Raw genomic sequence first — 21646 nt, 5'->3', positions numbered from 1 at the left:
CATTCTGACTTTTCCGTCCTTCTTGGGCACCGGTACTATGTTAGCCAGCCATTCTGGATATTCAACCACTTGAATGAAGCCCGCATCTAACAGCTTCTTGACTTCATCATGGACTTTCAACTCCCATTCTGGTTTTAATTTTCGAAGCTTTTGCTTTTTCGGCTTGGCACCTGGGATTAGGGGAAGACGATGCTGGACAATGTCTTCGCTTAATCCCGGCATGTCATCATAGGACCAAGCAAAAACTTCTTTGTATTCCTTAAGCAAAGTGATTAATTCTTCACGCTCCTCCGGGGATAACGTTTTGCCAATCCGTATTTCCCGGATTAAGGTTTCATCACCTATGTTGACGATTTCAATTTCTTCTTCGAGTGGTTTAGCGCGACGCTGCTCCTCCTGAGTAATCATGTGTTTGATCTCAGGGGGAGTTTCGTCGGCATCCTCATAAGAGGGGGAGTCTTGATCATTGTTATTAGTTTTATCAATTTGAGAAGCAGAAACAGAGACAGAGACAGGAAGATACTGAAACGAATCTTTCATTTCATTCATAGAATCAAAATTTACATCATTGATCAATTGGCCCACAGCAGGCTTTACAGTATGCTCAAAAGAAAAGTTTGTATCGTCAACTGAAATGTTGACACCTGACTCAACTGGACTATGTATGGACTTTGCAGTATATTCTATGACGGACTCATCTTCATAGACAGCATCTATACCGGAGGACTCGCCACCCACACCAGGAATGTCTAAGCTTCCTAAGGTACCTGCATCCAAAGAATTGTTAGAAATAACAGACTTTATATTTGACTCGGGAACAGACACATACTCAGAAACTTTAGACTCTTTTGGAGAAACATGACCACACTGAAGAACTAATTGAGGAATGACCTGAGAAGTCCAGTTATCAAGGGGTACCTCAGCTGGGGTAATTCGGCCCTTAGGGTTCAGGAAGCGCGCCTCTTCTCCGATCATAGCAATGACCGGCGCCTCAACCTCGAAGAGGGAGTCTAGAAGCTGCGGCTCTAAGTTCTCCGCCCAATCGAATTCCTGCTTCTCGACAGCTGTAATCTGCCCATGGAAGTACTCATCCGGCAATTCATCAGCGAAAAAGATTTCAAAACCTGGCAGCTCTTTCCCAGACTCATCCAACCACGGCTCGGGGAAACCACAGAACGGGCGATCAGCTCCTTCTTTCCTGTATCTACCATTCATCAACAGACTGAACGGTCCCATAGGCAGCTCTAGGCCCCGACGACGCAACTCTGCCCACTTCAGCATGTACTGCTTCCTTTCCCTGATCTCCTTTCGGGTGGGTTCATATCCTAACCCAAACAAATTGTTCGCGACCTTCAGCTCCGGCCACTCAGTTAAACCCTGCAAACTTCTCCCCAGACCAGTTCCAGGAATATACCCATATTTGCGCATTATTCGGGCTACCTGCGCATTTGCACTGGACATAAACAGAATTTCCTCGTTCATAGCTTCTTCCATAGTAATGGTCGAAACTTCAAGCGAAAACCCAGTTAGACTGACATCTATGGTGCTTGAACCGATCTGCTCTTGGGAAATCTGTCCAACCTCTGGTTCTGGATCCCCTCGAACTGTGATAATTCTGTTATTCTTGACAAACTTGAGTTTCTGATGGACAGTGGAAGGAACCACTCCAACTTTGTGAAGCCAAGGTCGGCCGAGAAGGAGAAAGAAGGAGGTCTTGATATCTAGAACTTGGAATTCTACGTCAAACATTTCACCTCCGATCTCAATTTCGGTGACCAAAGTTCCGATGACGTCTCTCCTGGTCCCATCATAAGCCAGTATCCCCTGCTCTGACGGAATATAATCATCGGGCCCAAACCCCAAGGCAGTAGCGGTGCTCAAAGGACATACATTCAGAGCTGACCCGTTGTCAACCAAAACCTCTGGTACCTTCTTCTTATTGCACACGACGGTGATTCTGAGGGATTTTGTATGATTTTTACCTTCCGGAGTCAGATCTTCATCCGAAAAGGACACGGTCATAGCTGATCTGGCCATAGATACGAGCCCAACCAGCTCATCAGGAGTTATATTCACAGACACCTGTGCTGTATTCAATTCACGAAGTATAACCTGACGATGCTTAGGCGATGACATCAACAGACCCCAGATAGAAACATTAGCTTGGGTCTTCCTAAGCTGCTTCAACAGAATGTCCTCATCTTCCTCAGGACTCAGCCTCTGATTCTGGTTTACAACTGCTCTGGCGATCTCAGCAGGATTCTCTGCTCTCAACTCAGGGGGCTTAAAGAAACGTCCACCACGGGTAACATGGCGAACCTCATCACAGGGATCATTCAACAGAAGCAAATCCTCATCCTCAAGCTTGAGGACGTATGGGACTTCGCTCTTCTCTTCCTCCGCCTCGAACCTGAGGACATAAGGGCATCCAGAGGATTCCCCAACTTCTTGCGTAGAGGACAAGACATAAGGCTCTTCGCGCTTAACTTCCTCATCATCGGATTCCCATCTCAAGATATACGGCTCATCAGAAATAACGGCACATATACGGGAATGATCCAGCACAACCTCTTCAGTAAGAATGGCAAAAACATTTGGAGGAGGCATAGTATGCGTCGGCAATGGGTTCCTGGTGACATTAGGAAGAGCTTCCACTGCAATTTCTTTTGCCTCAATCTTATCCTGGATCCTATGCCTTAGTGCCATACATCTGTCAGTCAAATGCCCAACACTCTGGTGAAATTCGCAATACTGATCCCTTCTCCAATATTTCGGGAGAGGATTTGGGGCTTCTCGGGGTTCCAGTAGAGTGATCTTCTTGTCCCTCAACAGCTTTTTGAGAGCCACAGATAGGGAATAGGGTAGAGGGGTGAATTGTCTGGGCTCAGTTCTTTCCGGACGAACTCCTCCGGGACCTTCTCTCCTAACTGGACGAGCAGTATTCACGTTGTTGACTTCCTTCGGAGGCGCCATAGGCCTTTTTCCCTCTCTGACATCTGAGGTGGAGGTCCTAGTTCTCAGGCCGCCCTTAGCTAATATATCTTCGATTCTTGTCCCGGTCTTGATCAGGTGATCGAAGTCATTGAAGTACTGGATTGACATGTGAGGAAAGTAAAAGGGGGAAAGATTCTTGACGGCAATCTTGATAAGATCGTCATCTGGCAACTTGTGGGTCATTTGTGCTGCCTTTCTCCTCCATCGCCGAATGAAGGAAGTAAAGGTCTCATTGGGCCCCTGCTTCAGCGATTTCAGATCCCTTTTTGTCACGTCAATCCCCTCTTCCATGGAGAATTGCTGGACAAATTTGTTGGCTACACCTTCAAGGGTCCTGCTTTCTTCTGGTTTCAGATGCAAAAACCACTTCTTCGCTGTCCCAGTCAAAGTTCTAGGGAACACCAAAGCAATCTGCTCTGGGGATAAACCGTGCTGCTGCAACAGAGGAATGACTGACTTAAGATGGCTACGAGGGCACCCCATTCCGTCGTATTTGTCAAAGTCTGGCATTTTGAACTTGGGCGGAAGTACGACCCCTGGAGCTATCATGAACTCAGACATATCTAAATTTTTGGGACCTTGGCACTTCATGGTTTCCATATCCCGAGTCAGCTTCTCAATTTGGTCAGCCAACTCCTGTGCTTTATCAGGATTTCCCAGGTTAGGAAGACAGTTCTCTGCTGCGTACTGGCCCTCATCAAAGTCTTCGATTTCAGGCAATACAGCTGGCCTGGGAGAAACAAGAGGAACGGAAGGTATAACTGAAGGCTGCTGATTGGCCGGGTCTTTAGAGGTAGAAAGACGATCATTTTTCAGGAGGGCTATATCATCCTTCATGGCACTCAGCTGAAGAAGAATAGCCTTCATCATCTCATTCGTATCAGGACTGTTGTTACCGGTCCCTTCCATTGATTCAGATGCAAGTGAAATGGGTGAAAGAATTTCTGGACGACCAAGGAGAAGCGGCGCAGGAGAAGTAAAGGATTCTGGGGAAAGAGAAAGTCTATTCAGCCTGGAATCTGAAGACTGACGGGACCAGGCCGATTTTGAATTGGCTTTCTTAGGAGCGATGATGTCCCGCTAAGACTCCTGAATGGAAGTTAATAAGTTAGATTGCACATTTGATAATTGAGATGGAACACTTCACGTAAATTCAAGACGAGAAAAATAGAAAAGAACACATTTTCATTGATCACAAATCAAACTGTAGTTACGATTGATAAAACATGTCACTTTTAATTACAAGTAGATGGAACAAAATGAGTATAATGAAACTTGAAATTAAAATGACAATTGTATGAAAATGGTCTTCAATGCTCCATGATCCGAGCTCTCTTTCCCGCAGGCTCTTCTGGTAACTCCTTTCGATGGACTTTAGATGATAGAGCAAATCTCCTAGCGGTAACCTTGTTTCCCCAAGCAGCTACAATAGACTTTATGAGACCGGGAGTAAGCTTTTCGCAAGGAGGAGGGGTTACAAATCCGGGAGGACATGGACTTCCCGTGATCTGGTAAAGCAGACGAGTGGGAGCATAAAAGGTTGACTTTTCCAAACCCATAAGATACACAAATGGGTGTGGGCAGGTGCTAGTGATAACATGTAAGCATGAATGACTCACCCAGTGAAATTGATCCTTCTCCACGTGTTGCAACCAATTACGCCACTCATCAATGGATTGGGGTTTATTGGCCATTGGTTGCCACGAAAGATGATCCTTGAGGGTGTACTGAAGGGAACTCTGTGGCCGAAGGATGGTGAGTTTTTCACAGAGCCATAAATAAAGTAACTTGACGCACCCATGGAAATTATCCTTCACCTCTTGCCGGGCGATAAGATCCAGCCCAGAGAAGGTTTCTGCTAGCATGAGTGGGACAGGATTCCTTCCTTCACTAATTTGATCGACCACGCTCAGTAAGGTCACAGGGGCAATACTGGAGTCTTCACGGACAACGTGACGTGCAAGGACACCAAAGATTAAGGCACTGCGTCTACAATTTTGAAAACGGGTATCAATAGGGTCAACGTTTTTAGAAAAACGCTCAATGAGGTCATCGAATTGCACGTACGTGTCTTTGAAATAGGGCATAGCATCAACAGTTTGGTTCTCGAAAAGCTTACAGAAAAGGGAACGAGGAGACGCTACACTCGAAGGTTGGATCCAGAGTCCCTCAGGTGGGAGTTCTAATAAGGCGCACCAATCCTCGAATATAGGACAGATTTCAAAGGGACCAAATTGAAAAACATGAAGAATAGGATCCCAGAGTCTTGCAGCTGCTTGAAGAAATTGCCAATTCACACCGGATGCGCTCAAATTATTAAACGTGCTGATGAACCGGTCGGCCGTACTCCACTGTGCACGCTCGCGCGGGAGAGCTCGAATTGACTCACTTATCCAAACCCTCATCACTTTGTTCGACATGATTTAACCTAATCACAGATAGGATAAGATCAGAAGAGAGGGAAGATAACCCTGAATAACGAAATAATAGGGATAATTTTGACCGATCATATGGGAAGGATACAACTGGTGACAATGATTTTGTTCATCAATAATCATAGACTTTCGAATAGATCAGAAAGGTAGACCACGGCCACAAAATGACAGAAGTAGGTCATAGACTGGATCTCAAATCTGATGATGGACATTGACAACTGTATGATCAAGAGGATCGATAATGATAGATCATGGTCATAGAGACAGCGGACAAGCCATCAACCATATCTAAGACAGAGCATGCAAGTAGCGAAAATCTAACCCAATGAGTAATATCCACACACAACACGGATCTATGACACATGAATAGACCATGGCTATGAGAGTGACGAGTATAGACCACTAACCAGGTGACTCTGAAAGAATGTACATATGATTGATTGAACCAGGAATCCCTCACTGGAAAAGAGGGTTCTGATCTAACCAATCGACAAAACAGGACATACCAAAGAGATTTGTACAATCTGAAGACAAAACGACAGATATAGTCTCAACAAAGGTAAAAGAAATACTATCGACTGCATCGAAGGAGTGCAATAGGATGGATCAGACCTGGAACACCTATTGTAAAAAGGTGGCCTGATCTGAACGACCGACTCGACACATAGGGTATGCACAAGAAGATGGCAAAACTGTACATCGACTCAGCGAATAATACATGTACAAAGGAACAAGACCACCGTACACTCAGGAGACAAAACATAGACCATGATCAGGACAAAGACCAGGGAAAATGATTAACCATTTTGAAGACTGAGGAATGAAACTATGTAGCTGATAGTTAGACCAGAAAATTCTATTGATAGACGGACCCTGGTCTAACAGGTTAGCACAAAGACCGATCAGGAAAATAAGGAATCAAGGACTGGACCATGACCATGAAAGGCGGTGAACAAAACCGTCGGCCAGACCCAAACTGAAAGAAGGAATAGACTCTACCTGATGTAATGGATCAGAACAACTCAAACACATGAACCCAACACACCGGGGTGACCGTATGATGAGAGATCACAGGGTAAATCACGATCTAGCTGACAACCGAGCAAGAGTAAGGGTCATCGATCAGGTCTGAAGGAATGCACGACTGCGACAGATACAGAAACCTAATCTAGGAGACATGTCCTAATCTGAGAATAAATATAACACATACACGTACATATATACATACATATCCTAGCCAGGGGCACCAGCCCTAACCTGATCTAGCGGAGCCAAGATAATCTTGACTCAAAAGTGCTTGTGAGTGTACTAGAAAACGCGCGGGTAACCATGGTGTGACTTACCCTTCTACACTACATGGGTAGGCTGACTTCTATCCTAGGCTCACATATGCTGGTCGCACATGTTCGTCCTATATGAGTACATATATATAGTGTCCTAGCAAGGGTTCCCTAATTTTGGTTCTAAAGGGAGCAACTAATATATACATACATAATATAATGAAATAAAAGTAGGGCCCAGGCATCTCTGCAGGGTACTATGCTTATGACCATACCCTTGATGTATAATGCCAGCACACCCAGCATTATACAAAGTATGTTCATTGCTCATCGGCTGCTGTAGAACACCAGCACACCCAGTGTCTACGGCTGCAGCTCCGGCGCATAGCTCGGAAATAGATACAACGGTTCCCAACTGGTACGCGTCATATCTATTCCCTGAGGCCAATAATGAAAATAATGAAAGAAATAAAGAATATGACAATGTATGATGTGCAGTGTGTGAATCCCTTGTTTTAGTTACGCACCTACTTGGTGCCCCTGGATTTCTAACGATAAAGTTCTCATTTAACTTGATTTTGACCCAAATTTCTTCAAAATTAATTAAAATGGCATTTTTACAGAGTTAGGCAATGTTTCAAAAGATCCCCAGCAGAGTCGCCAATCTGTGGACCCCGATCCGAGACGGGGCGGGGGACGTGCCCCCACGCGAGTCTCAGGATCATCCACGTGAAGGAGAGCTCCGCCAAGGAACTCTCGAAAGAGTGCCCCTCACAGCATGAGCGGCGATGTGAAGTGAGATACCTCTCGATTCGGGGACTAGCCCGGATTCGAGACGCACCTTAAACAAAGAAAGAGTCGCCATCCAAGGAAGTAGGCCCTGGATCCCATGCTGTGCTCTGTCGCAACAGATAACCAGAGATATATAAAAGGTCCGTGCCTGATGACGAATGGGGAAGGGGTTAGGCGCCCCCAATTCGCCCAAGTGCGAGCACCTGGTCTCTTATGCCATTTATTATTAATTTTGAAGAATTTTGGGCAAAAATCACGCGAAATGGGAACGAAGATCTCCGAGATAACGTCTATCTAATCATGCATGTCTCGGAGATGAATAAGAAGCACAAAAAGGAAATGAAAGATGTCACCTAAGAATAGCTAGATTATGAGTGTCATGCCTAATTGGTGTCTAAGTTCTGGTGGGCACACACATGCATGCTACATCTAAAGGTATAGGATCTGTACATGAAAGTAAGAAAACACAGCAAAACATACAGCACAACCAATGACTCGACACGACACACCCTAAACTCTAAGGTGATAATTGACTCGGACCAAGATGGCCATACATCTTAGCTGCACTACGTATCCCAGCCTCGGGAAGAATCAGAGCCAACGTAGTTCGGCGACCTATGCTAAACTACAATGCCTAACCCTCTAGAACCGCTATCCTAGACTCGATTAACTAGACCCGACTAGTTTTTAAAGCTTCTTGCGACATTACTTAAGTTCAAGTGAATGGTGATTTTTAGGACTCCCTGTATGCCCTAACTAATGCCAGTGAACCCTACACCCTAGGTGTGACTAGGCTGTGTGTCATGAGGAAAACCGTGGGCTATCTAAGCGCGCTCTAGTCTAGCCATCGGCTCGACTAAGTGTCTAACCGACCACGACCTGAGGCCTCCTAACTCTAGGGACACTCACACGACCGGACATGACAAAGCAACACAATCAGGACAGACTCCCCACTCTACGACACCCCCAAACGCCAAGGACTGACTCCTAACTCTATGGGAGGATCTTTTGAAAATTGTTGGTAAAGCTATTTTGAAGAATTTTTGTAGTTTTGGAAGGTTTTGAAGTTGTGAAAGTTATGAAGTTGTGGAAAATATTTGCAAAATGGTGACTGCACTCAGGATGCCAGCAGCACGCCTGAGCTGCCTACGTACCCCTCAGCTAGGGATCAAGCCATCCGTAGTTCGGAATTGACTACTCCTAATGACTCGAGATTTTGAGGTTTTTGATTTTTAGATGTTTTTGAGTTTTTGAGTGTTTTTGAAATGCCTTTCTTTTTGGAATTTTTGACACGAGAAGACAGGACCCTATCATCATAAGGGTACAACAGACTCCCGATATCCCGCAAAGGTTGGACAGCATCCTATGCTTTGCGGGGGGGAATGAACAGAATTACAGCTCCGCAAGGGTTGGACAGCATCCTATACCTTGCAGGAGTGGATAAAATCACATGACTTGATGAGGGGTTCGGCAGAATCCTAACCCCTATGATGATAGGACAGACTCCTAAAAGACTGAAGGACTGAATCCTATGCTGAAGACTGACTCTGAAAGACGGAAGGACAGACTCCTAAACCCTCTAGGACTGACTCTAAAGAGGAAGAAATCCCTTAACCTGCGAAAACTCTAAGGCAGGAAGGGAAGGGGTTGGCTCAAGATACATTCCGTCATAGCCCAGACCCGACAGAAAAATTCTGAAGTCGATGGACAAAATGGGAACCCTGAGATCTAGGGACAAATTCTAAAACTAAGAGAAGCCTCGAAAGGGAAGGAAAGCGAAAGATAATGGCGCTCAATAGCAGACGAATCCGGCATATGGGACAACTCTTGAAGTGGAAGGGGATGTCATCGACCTCATTTTTTGGTGAGAAAAAGGGGAGATAAAAGTACAAGCACAGGGCACTTTGACACAATATCCGCTTCGGACGACCTTGAGCAAGATAGGATTCAATACAGGTTCCACATTTCTGGGCCCGAGACTAATGAAAATGACCAACATATTCATATATATTTCTTAAAGAATATATACCATAAATCAATGCGACCGAACCCGCGCTCCCCAGAACTAAAATTATAAGATCAGCATAAACAGAAATGAACAGGGGCTGAGTCACAAACGGCACGGGCTGAGCCTGTGCTGAAACAGGGGGCAGCAACGGACTAGTATAGTGCTGAAACAGGGGCAGCAACGAGGCCGAATCTGTGCCGAAACATGGGGCTGAAATAACTAAATGAACTTACACCACCAGCCCTCTATACCTTTTCCACAACATCAGATGCCCCATTATTCGGAAATTAACATGCATGTACTTAGATCAGATACCGCTCAAACAATGACCAAAACAAAAAATCCAAATGTAGAAGGATCGGTTATCGTTACCTAAAGCATGTGACATACTAAACAAATGTAAATATAAAATATATATGAAGGAAAACTGAGGCTGACTCTAGCAAAGTTTAAATTAGCAACTGTCTCTGGAAGGCACTATTTCCTTTGAAATAGGATCTTAAAATAGAGAAAGGGATGTACCTGAAGGTCGCTACAAACTCAGTTCTGATGGCGGGATGCCAGAATGGTATGATCGGTGGAAATGGGTGCGATTGGTGGATGGGCAGAGGCCGACTGGAGGAGACGGAGTTGAGGGTCGAGCTCCCTCTCTTTCTCTCTCTTCTCTCTCTCTCTCTCTCTCTCTCTCTCTTCTCTCTCTCTCTCTCTCTCTCTGCTCGAACTTATTAAACGAAAATGGTTTTTTTTTTTTTTTTTAAAAAAAACAGAGATGGGTTGGAGCAGAGATGGGGTGGGAGTGGAGAGGCTTGATGGGTTGTGGAGAGGCTTGCCGGATTCCGGCAAGCTCGCCGGAGATGGTCGGTGAAGTTGATGGGCGAACGGCAGATGTGGGTTTTCAAGATGGTTTTTTTTCTTTTTTTTTTTTTTGGGAAAAGGGGGGTAGAGGTGGTGGTGGTTTAATGGAGGTTGGGTGGAAGAGAGGGCAAGGTGGAGGTGGTGGAAGATGGGGGGTTGCCGGAAAAGGGTGGATAGCCGGCGGCTGTGGGGGAGGTTAAAAAAATGATTTGGGTTTTTGAAATAGGTTCGGAAAAATGACAGAGGGTGACCGGTGGTGGCGGTGGTCAATGGAGATGAGGGAGGAGAGGATGGCCGGTGGGTTGGATTCCGGCAAAATCGCCGGAATCGATGGGAATGGGGTTTGGAGCTCAAAAAAAGGTGGTTCGAGGGTGGTGGTGGTTGGAGGTGGAAGAAGGTGGATGGAGTGGAGAAAATGGGTTTGGGTCTTGGGGATTGAGGATGGCGGCTGGTGCGGCTGGTGCGGTGGAGGTTGGTTTTAATGGTGGATGGGTTTCGGATTTTTTTTTTTTTTTTGATGATGGTGGCTGCAATGGTGGAGGTCGCGGCCGATGGAGGTGGTGGCTCGGTGGAGTGGGTTGGAGGTGGGAGAAGGTGGGTTGGTGGAGGCAAAGGGGGAGGCTTGCCGGATTTGCAGAGGTAATGGTCCGGTGGTGGCTTTTTGTTTTTTTTTTATTTGAAATGGGTTTCGTTTTTTTTGGGGTGTAGAGGAAGGGGATTTCGGTTTTAGGTTTGGAGGGAGGTGAGGATGGAGATGGAGGGGATTTTCGAAGGGTTGGGTGGTGGTGGCTGGAGGTAGACGATGGTGGAGGTGGGTGGAGGATGGGGAAGCTTGCTGGTGGTGGAGGTTGCAGAGAATGGAGAGGATGGAGGAGGAGGTGGCGGCTGTGGGTGGATGGTGGTGGTGGTTGGCAATGGAAGAAGAGAAGAAGAAGAAGGTGGGGGGTAGGCTTGCCGGATTCCGGCAAGCTTGCCGGAGAAGAAGGTGGCGGCTGCGGATTTTTATTTTTTCTCTGCCTCTTTCTCTCTGTGTTTTTCTTCAACGAGAATGAGCTCCCCTCCCTCTGTTCTTGGTTTTTTTTCCTTGAAAGAAAATCCTCCCTCCCATCTGTTGATTGATTTTTCTTTTCTTTTTTTTTTTTTTTTTTTGAATTCTGCCCTCTCCCTTCATGCAAGAACCCTCTTTGTTTTATACTTAGGGTTGAATCCCTAACTCTAATCCTAACCCTCTATGTGGCATCTTCCTCTTCTTGGGTGATCTCCACCCTTGATCTCCTCCATTGCCTTTACAAACCCTAGAAAATCTCTTCCTCACCTCATCCTACCCACACATTTTCTTTGATTGATCCTATGGCTTGGAATTATTGCTTCTCAAGCAAGCAATGTGAACATCCAAGAATACCCTTAAGGATGGGTTGATTTCCTCTTTGCCCAAGCCCCTATTTTGAAGAGTGATATACTTGCCCCCCCCTTTTTGCTCTAGACAACCCCATCTAGTGTATTTTAACTACTCTTATCCTTACAGGGGGGTGGCTCGGGTAGAAACAGGGGGCGGAATAAAAATCTTTTTTTTTTTCTTTTTCTTTTTATTTGCCTATGGTAAGCCAGTATTGGCACACCCATGCCCTGCTAATTCATACTCCCTTTTATATTTCTTTAAACTACGCCCGGCTCGAGCTCGAGACACGGGTTGGGGTGCGACCTGGGTTGATTCGTGAAATTCGGGTTGAGATTTCCAACTGCCAATCGGGTTAGGCTCCGATTAATTCCATTCATTTTCCGCCTGACCTCGGGATTTCATTCGGATACACGGGTTTAGGGCGCTGTCAAAATGGGGTGTCTACAGGGAGCGGCCCCCAACGACGATCCAGAAGCCCCGGAGCGATCCTCCGACTCCCTGGGCAGCTGTACATCTCGAGAGTCGCCACCCCCGCCCTTTACCAACCGCCTCCTTTTCCTTGGCGGAGCCCTCTCCACTACTTCTACTGACTCGGAAGACGGACTCTGAGAACCGGTTGCGACAGACATCGTAAAATAATCAAATGTCGGACGGAATAAAAAACACAAAACTCACCAGGGCAAACAAACGAGGAAAACCAGAAGGAAATTGGTGAAGAGCAACACGTAGAAAAATCGCTGCAGAAGAAAGCCCGCTTCACCCGAGGAAGACGAAGAAATAAGACAAAGAATGAAATCCCCAAAAAAGGCTTTAAAAAGAGCTAGGGTTTCAACACGCGTCGATTGATCTCCCTTTCCTTCTAATCCGATGGGACGCGCACACGTGGCGCCGATTGGGAAATTCGAGGGAACTGCCAAAAATCGAAGCGCCATGCCCCCGACTGAAAAGACGTTACTACTCCTACCGCTAGGTGACTTCCCCAGCAAGCCATCCCTAAATTCTCCCCACCTAAGGGGAAGGAAGGGTCCAGATGGAAAATACCATGTACAGTCTGGAAAGGCTCGGGACCTATCACAAGGGCTCGGCATACAATTCCACAAGATGGAAAACACCACGTACGGTCGGGAAAGGCCCGGGACCTATCACAAGGGCCCGGCATACAATTCCACAAGATGAAAAATACCACATACTGTCGGGAAAGGCACGCGACCCATCACAAGGGCCCGGCATACAATACCACCAGAAGAAAAAATACCAAGCACAACAAAAAGGGTTCGGGTCGCATGGCAAAGGCCCGGTCTTACTTCTAAAACTCCGCTCGGAATAATTCGGCTACTATGCAAAGGGAAAGGAAATATAAGGTACAAGTCGTAAATACAAAAAAAAAGAGCCATTCATAACTATTTCCTTCTGGCCCACGGGACTACAAAAAGGGGGAGGAGAGTGAAGACAAAAAGATAAGGGCACGCAGGCCCCCAAGGCCCCCAATAAAGAAAAAAATAAAAAGAAGAAAAAAGGGAAAGAGCCCCTCCAAAGTCCCCCTCAACCCACTCGCTCCAGCTTAAAGTGACTAGCCACTGAAAGAATTTTCCACTTCAGAGAGCTCCTTATCACTATGCTCCTCCTCCAAAGAGCACCCCCAACGTGGATCCTCAGCAAATCGGGTCTGGTCAGTTAACCACCTCACCCGGTTCCTCAACAAATCATTCTCCTCGCGCAAGGCTGCTATCTCTCGATCCATGTCGATCATCCGCCTACAGACTTCCATTTCCCTACGATGGACATGAGAGAAGAACGAGCGGTGGCGATGAACAAAAGCTTCATGGGACTCCCTCTCGTAAAGGGGAGGAAGATGAGAGCGCGGGGGAAGCCCTTGAGGCGGGTTCCTCTCAGGAATTCTTTGTTGAGGCCCCAACCCGTCGGGGTTTGTCTCGGGGCTACTGGGAGGACTCCCCTCGGTAGCAACTCTCCCCTCGCCGCTTACAGAGAGACCCTGGAAAGACGATGACATCTCTGACAAGCTCGAAGAAAGGCCAAAAGAAAGCAAAGAAAGAAAGAGGAACGAAAAGGCAATCTGCATAAAAAGCGGAAGAACTCACCCCTTATAAACCCTATGGGAGACCCTTGGATAGAAAAACGAAGCAACTTGCCCTACGCGTGTCTGTTTCTTATTGGATAACCGACCAGCACCGCGTAATGGCACCACAATTCTTCGGGAAGGAACCGCCGGACGAAACAGCACGTCCTCTCGTACCCCAAAGCTCCCATAAATGCCTTCGTCACGATATTCCTTAACCAGGTAAACAAGCCTGCTCCCTTGGACCATTCAATGGACCAAAGGTAGTGTTATGAAGAGACATAAAAACGGCGCTGCTCTCAGCTCTCGCCACGTGTCGCCCATGCACCCATACAGCCTAACCTTCATAAAGAAAGGTAATGGGAAACGGCAAGACCGTACGAAATCGACACGTGTCACTTCCTCGCCGTCCAGGCCTCATCATCACAAATCACTCACAACTCCTCCCCAGCTAATGAAAGGGAAGGGTCCGGAGGTGGGAAACCAAGCAGAGAGGTCCGACCTCAATCCCACTAGAGGAAAAACGCGCGCCCAGGCCCGGAGCCCCGGCACGAGACCACGACGCACAAACACAACAGGCGAAGGAAACTAAACGCGCTAGAAAAAGGCTCGGAATCCCGCAAAGGTTCGAACAAAACGCCACAAATTCCTCGCAACAAAGATAATTTATGCCGAACATGGTGGAAAAACAACCAAACAGATGAAAAAAGCAACACAAAGAAGACACGGCACAAACTCATGAAGATCGTCCATTCACATCCTCTTGGCCCACAGGCCTACAAAAAGGAGAGGGAATAAGAAACAAATCACAAGGCACGCAGGCCCAAAAATCCCCGATAGGAAAGGGGAAGAAAAAAAAACACACAGAGAAACAGGAAAAGCCAGAAACTAATCGGAAGAAGACTCCTCTCCCGAAGGGTTCCCCTCCTCTTCCCAGGAGCTCTCCAGCAGGGGGTCCACCTCATATTCCAGCAGCTACTCATTGAGGGAGTGAACCTTTTTCTGCAAAGCCTCGCTCTCCCGCTTCAAGTCCTCGATCTCCTTACCCATCTTCGAAACACGGCCACGCAGTTCCATCCCCTGGTGATAGGCTCGAGAGAAAAAAGACCACACCCTGGCGACACGGGACCGAGACGACTTGTCCTCCCTGGACAAGGAAGAAAGGCAAAGGGGGGGGAAGCCCGAGGAAGGGCCCGAGTCCCTCCTAGCCCTCTTCCGACGAGCCACAAGGTCCTCCTCCAGATCGGAAGACAAGTCGGGGTCACTCGACGATTCCTGGGAAAGACAAACCTTGCCCCTAACTGGCGAAGGAGAACCGGACATGTTGTTGAAAAAAGGTGCAGAGAAACACCCACCTCAGAGAAAAAGAGGGGGAGAGACGCCACGACAGAACTCAGGGGTAGTTTCCCTTTTTAAGCTCAAGGGAGAAAAACCTCGCATCTTGAAACAAGGCGACCCGCATAATGATGCTACCACTTCCCGGGGATGGCCGTCGGATAAAACGGCACGCCTCCTCGTACTCCGGAGCTCCCATAAATGCCCTCACCATGACGTCACTCGACCAGAACGTTACTCCCTTGGCCCATTCAATGGACCAAAGGAGTAAGGGGGTGTTATGATGGGACATAAATACGGCGTTGCTCTCAGATCTCGCTACGTGTCGTCCATGCACAAATAAAGCCTAACCATCATAAAGAAAGGTGTTGGGAAATGGCAAGACCATACAATCACGACGTGTGTCGCTCTCTCGCCGTCCAGGCCTCATCATCATAAGTTAAGGAAGGAAATATCCGGCGAAGCCACGCGCGCCGGCGGAGCAGAAAAACGGCCCAATCCTGCAAATGAAGGTTTTCTCTCCATAATGATGAAAATGTCCGCGCGCATCCCTTTAAAAGGGAGGGAAGGGAAGAAGAGATGACCCACGTTTTTTGAAAGACATCCTTTTCTCTCAGCTCCCGCATAACAACCGGAAAAAGAGGCGAGGCAACAACAGAGGAGACTAGGAGCTTAATCCCAATCTCCCTATTAGTCCCCTCCGACCCACTCATCCGCACACCCAGAAAAGAACCCGCGCCTTGGTCCTAGTAAACCTGATCGAACCCCCTCATCTTCTCGTTGTCCTTTATATTGATTGGTCGAATGATCTGACTTGGGTGTCGAAGTGGTCGTCCGAACCCACCCCAGACCCCCTGACCCCCTTTGTTTGTGATTGCAGACCCTGCAGAGGCCCTCTACCGGCCGCGCGAATTCAGACGCCATCACTTCCCAAATATAACCTTTCTTAAGACTATAAATGCTCCCTAAGTTTGCATTTAGTAGAGTCGTTTCTGTATTTAACATTGAGTTAAATCTGTAGTTATTATGGAAAAGGAAACGATCAAATGCTTGATATCATCCCTTCATTCATTACCATACATATCAAACCACTCTCTCCAAAGAAAAGAGACCTCTCTCCTCTGTATGGTTCTCATCCGCGCCCTCTCCCACGAATGAGCTCTCAAAACCGGTAACAACAGTGAGTAGTCTTCTTCTCCTTTCAGCAATAAAAACCACTTCTCACAGAAATTGAGTTCTCTTTCAGGAATGTTGTTCTCATGTTTATGATACAAAGTGGATTGGTGAGTAGTTTCTTTCTAGATGAGAAATTCCTTCAGATATAACAGGTGAGAGTTGGGTTCTCTCTATTGATCTATACATATAAGAGCCCATGAAAAAAATGGCTTGGTGTTTGATTTTATTATGTTAATTTTTTTATCTGTGGATGTTTTTCCACCAATTATTAGATGGTAATTCTTTTGGAGAGCACTCCTTAGCAGTAGGGGTTTGACCCATATGCCATCTTCAAGTACATTATTTACATCGTTGATCATGTTTGGTTCGACCATTAGTGGGAATTTTCTAAAGCTTCATGATTTTCATGATTTACATCCAAAGCATCTCAATTGGATCCACATCACAAGTAACGTTGAATGCCTCTGCCCGTAAATCTGATGCGGTAGAGGAACGTAACGATTTTCATGATTTGAATACAAAGCTTCTCAATTGGTTTTATTGGGGTCATCTATTGATCAGAAAGGGGGAGCTGGATATGTGGGGATAGGTGTTTCCAATAGGTGGATGATTCTGCTCTTGGGCTACAAGGTATGCAAATCAAGAACAAGTCTTATATTTCTTCATTTCTTTACAATTAGAGATCTACAACTATTTAATATCAAGGAAGACACCTTCGTTCATTTGACATTCAATATAATATAGACAGTGTTAGCACGGATCTTTGTGTATAAATGTTAAGTGGTGACTTGAAAGGAATAACATACGCGTCTATAACTTAATCCGATGGAATTTTTTTAGCACGTGGCTCGCAGCTCAGTGTGTATACCTTAATGGATTTTCACTATAGTGTGTTTTTTTAAGGTATACTATCTAGTTGTGGTATAGTATATTTGGTACTTAATGGATTTTTGCGCTAGAGTGTATGCATCTCTATATTTCTTTGTTTTTTCGTGATGTATTGGTCTTTTTTCTTTGTTTTAGTTTTAAATCATAATTTTTTCCTCGCCCCGTGCATCGCACAGGTCTGCAACTAGTAGTATAGATTGTCCGATCAATGGAATTGTAAATCATGGCCCACCATAACAAAGAATTCCAATCACTATTTTATAGGAAATTAGGGCTTCATAATAATACTAACAACCCAAATCCAAGAAGTACTTTCAATTTGTCCTTCTGACAATGTGGCCCTCCTACATGATGGAGGGCTCCTACATGAGGGAGGGCCCACTTGATAGTAGAAATCCAAAATATAGTGGAGGGAGAAGTCAACATTGAACTCTTCTGCCGTACGTACAACGGACTGACACTTTTAAGAAAGATGATGCGTCTAATCACGAACCTCACTCGCAGCCTAGTACCCTGGGAGACTGCTCACTTATTTAAGCATCTGTAACATGCCACAAATAGCCCTGTCTTTCCTCCATTATTACTATTCTACACACAATATTTTGCGATTTTGAACTTTCCAAACTACCAATAATTTCGTTTGGTTATATTCGCCCCCCTCTTCTACTCTGGGCCACCTCAGTCCCCTCTAGTGTAGAAACGGTAGTCATTAATACACTAATACAACCACCGGCCCGCGGGCGCGGGGGCGGGGGCGGGGGTGTTGACCGAGGACTAAAAGGGGGCAAATACATCATTTTCTTTTGGTGGCGCTTTCCATTTTTACGGGCTTTGAATTTTCTTTTTCCTTCTCTTTTTGCTTCTTTTTCTTTTTTGTCATCTTCTTCCTCCTCTTACTATTCCTCCTGAGTTGCACTGATTGTCAACGGTGGTGAAGATGAAAAATATTAAAAAATTAGAGAAGAAGAGGAAGGTGAAAGGGCCTTTTGGATTGTATAGCGCCACACGAAGGACAATAGAGCTGAAACTAACATCCATGCGTAATTTCAGACTCAAAAAGCAAGTTATTCTTATTTTAGGGAAATGATACCCCCCCCCCCCCAAACGTTATTCGTTAGGTTTTAAAGGCAAAGAAAAACGTTAAAGGGAGTGAATTTATCCTAAAGCAGCGAACCACTCTCACAGAAACCGTTAAGGGGGGGGGGGGTTTATCTGTTTAGAAGGGGGGTATCAGCGCCCTTATTTTATCCTAATATAAATAGCTACCATAGTTTAGCATTCCTCTTATAGTAACTAGAGTAATGCTAGGGAGACCGAGTGTATGACCGAGAAGGGGATCGAACAAATGAGTTTTCGCCACAAATAAAAAGTAAGCTCTTCTTTTTTTCGCACAAATGCCACGTTTTCATTGTTGGGCTCTCCATCGATCGTCTTTTCGGACTCTGTAACATTTTCCTAATAATTATTAACTACTCCCACAAATCTATGAGCAACAAACCAGGCTCTCGTAATTAGTAAGGCAAGGAGAGTGCTATTGCTGAAACAAGATAATGCATATACCATTTTTAGATTCCTAAGGATAATAGTATCTCATAGAAATAGGTTACAAAAATACTAATATGGGATTTGCTAGGGTCCATCGCAAAAGGCATCTCACAGCTGGTCTATTGCAATTCAGACCAGCCACCTCATGAATGGAGACAACAGCTTTTGTCTCCATTCACGAGGTGTGTGGTCTGACATGCGACAGACCAGCTGCGAAATACCTTTTACAATGGATGCTAGCAATTCCCTACTAATATAGGTCCTCGATCCTTGCCATGCATTTATATTTTTACTATCTATTTCCAAACTAAGGCTGGTCGAGTGAATGAAATTTTGCAACCACTTCATTATTCTTAAAAGGGAAATGATGTTTACACCCCATTTGTTGCCTATTTCCAGAAAACCATATAATTTAAAGAGACAAATAAAAATTGGAAGGAAAAGCATCCATTTTTAGAAATAAATGTGATGAAATGCTAGAAAACAAGGTGGAAATATCATTTCTCATTATCAAATTAAGTATGGTTTCTTCATTGGACCATCTATTTCTTGAGTTGTTATACGATATAAGAGCATTTCTCTCCTTAAAAAAGATATGGAGTGACAGAAGTACAGGGCCTTCATATATTAGTCCACATGGCAACATTAGGGTGAGCCTTGGCTCAAAGGTAAGGTTGTTCCATTGTGACCTAGTGGTCACGGGTTCGAGTCACGGAAACAACATTTTCTGCAAAGGCGTGGTAAGGTTGCGTACGTCTAACCTTCCCAGACCCCCGCAATGGCGGGAGCCTCGTGCACTAGGCCGCCCTTTATGGCAACATTAGGGTGACTGTCTTAGACAATAATAAAACAAGGGTGTCTTAGTATCCGTTTCCTTATTTTTTTCGAAGGTAATCTAGGGTTTGGCGGTTTATTTTTTATAATTACTTCTTTTTCTTTTTCTTTTTCTTTTTCTTTTTTTGGGATAGGTTAGCCTAAACCTCGGACCTCAAGGCTGAAAACCACCTCATGGTCAAAAACCAAAGCCTTAACCAATTGAGCTATAGCTCAAATCACCCATCCTAGTTTTACTCTCGCCTAAGCATACTTGAATGGGATTTGCTAGTGTCCATTGCAGAAGGCATTTTACGGATGGTTTGTTGAATGTGAGAGCAGACACAAGCACTCACTTTTCAATAGATGGTTTTTTAGCACGTGGCTCGCAGCTCAGTGTATACCTTAATGGATTTTCACTATAGTGTATTTTTCAATGTATACTATCTAGCTGTGCTATAGTGTATTTGGTACTTGATGGATTTTGCGCTATAGTGTATGCATCTCTATATTTCTCTTTTTCCCATTTCGCTTCATTTGATTCTTTGTTTTTCTTTGTTTTTTCGTGATGTATTGGTCTTTTTTCTTTGTTTTAGTTTTAAATCATAATTTTTTCCTCGCCCCGTGCATCGCACAGGTCTGCAACTAGTAGTATAGATTGTCCGATCAATGGAATTTTAAATCATGGCCCACCATAACAAAGAATTCCAATCACTATTTTATAGGAAATTAGGGCTTAATAATAATACTAACAACCCAAATCCAAGAAGTACTTTCAATTTGTCCTTCTGACAATGTGGCCCTCCTACATTATGGAGGGCTCCTACATGAGGGAGGGCCCACTTGATAGTAGAAATCCAAAATATAGCGGAGGGAGAAGTCAACATTGAACTCTTCTGCCGTACAACGGACTGACACTTTTAAGAAAGATGATGCGTCTAATCACGAACCTCACTCGCAGCCTAGTACCCTGCCAAACTGCCCCTATCCATCCTCCTCTGCTTATTTATGAGCCTGTAAGATGCCACAAATAGCCCTGTCTTTCCTCCATTATTACTATTCTACACACAATGTTTTGCGATTTTGAACTTTACAAACTACCAATAATTTCGTTTGGTTATATTCGCCCCCCTCTTCTTCTCCGGGCCACCTTAGTCCCTTCTAGTGTAGAAAGTGTAGTCATTAATACATTAATACAACCACGGGGGAGTGGTGGTGGTGTTGACTGGGGCTGCAACTCAGGGGTCGGGTTTTGAAGAACCCAACCCTACCCGAGAAATATCTTGGGTCGGGTTTTTTTCCGGAAAACCAACGATTACCAAACAAGGCCCTACCCATGATAAATCTCAGGTTGGGTCGGGTTTTTTTACGTTGACGCAATTTTTTAAGGAAAACTCTTGTTTGGCAAGGCAACTCAACTCATAAAAGTAGAAAAACTCAAACATGGCAAACTCTTTAGTCCATTAACTAATAACTGGCCCAAAGAGAATAAATTGATGCATTACCAAATGAAAATGATTATACTCATATGAGATAAACAACAAACTATTTAGTGCATTAACTATTTAGTTGAAACTTGAAACCCTAGAGCTAAAGTGGGGAAATGAACATAAGAAGGAAAGAGCCCATGTGATTGCATGCGTGCGTGAGTCTTACTTTTAAGTTTTCACTTTTAAAGTAACAAAAAGTTTTAGAAAAAAAAAATACATACTATAACTTAAGTAACTCGGGTTGGGTCGGGTCAGGCCCCTTCAAACCCGGCTCGACCCGAAACCCGAGAAACATGAACCCAACCCAAGCTATTTTCGGGTCGGGTCGATGCGGGTCAGGTAAAACCCGACCCAAGTTGCAGCCCTAGTGTTGACCAAGGACTACAAGGGGGCAAATACATCATTTCCTTTTACTGGCACTTTCCATTTTTACGGGGTTTGAATTTTCTTTTTCCTTCTTTTTCTTTTTCGTCATCTTCCTCTTTTTCTTTTTCGTCATCTTCCTCCTCTTCTTACTATTCCTCCTGAGTTGCAGTGATTGTCAACAGTGGTGGAGATG

At 45.1% G+C, this 21646-nt stretch overlaps 1 protein-coding gene across 2 annotated transcripts in view; it reads right to left on the bottom strand.

The window, feature by feature from the left end:
- Positions 1-520: 520 nt before the first annotated feature.
- LOC143880134 (uncharacterized) overlaps positions 521-21646 on the bottom strand; it is a 72360-nt gene continuing 51234 nt past the window's right edge. The window contains exons 2-3 of one of the 2 annotated variants that reach the window (XM_077382897.1): positions 892-4083; positions 521-767 (exon numbers count right to left, since the gene is read on the bottom strand). In XM_077382897.1, coding sequence (XP_077239012.1) covers positions 759-767; positions 892-3903 — 3021 coding nt within the window. In that variant the 5' untranslated portion in view covers positions 3904-4083 and the 3' untranslated portion in view covers positions 521-758. The remainder of the gene's footprint in view (positions 768-891; positions 4084-21646) is intronic. The other variant, XM_077382898.1, reaches the window with a different exon arrangement.

The sequence above is a fragment of the Tasmannia lanceolata genome, unplaced genomic scaffold, assembly GCF_043159265.1.
Source record: "Tasmannia lanceolata isolate RefF3 unplaced genomic scaffold, GAP_Taslan_0.1 ptg000006l, whole genome shotgun sequence".
Lineage (NCBI taxonomy): Eukaryota > Viridiplantae > Streptophyta > Magnoliopsida > Canellales > Winteraceae > Tasmannia > Tasmannia lanceolata.
Note: the sequence above shows the minus strand (reverse complement) of the source record. Positions and strands in the feature narration are given on the sequence as shown.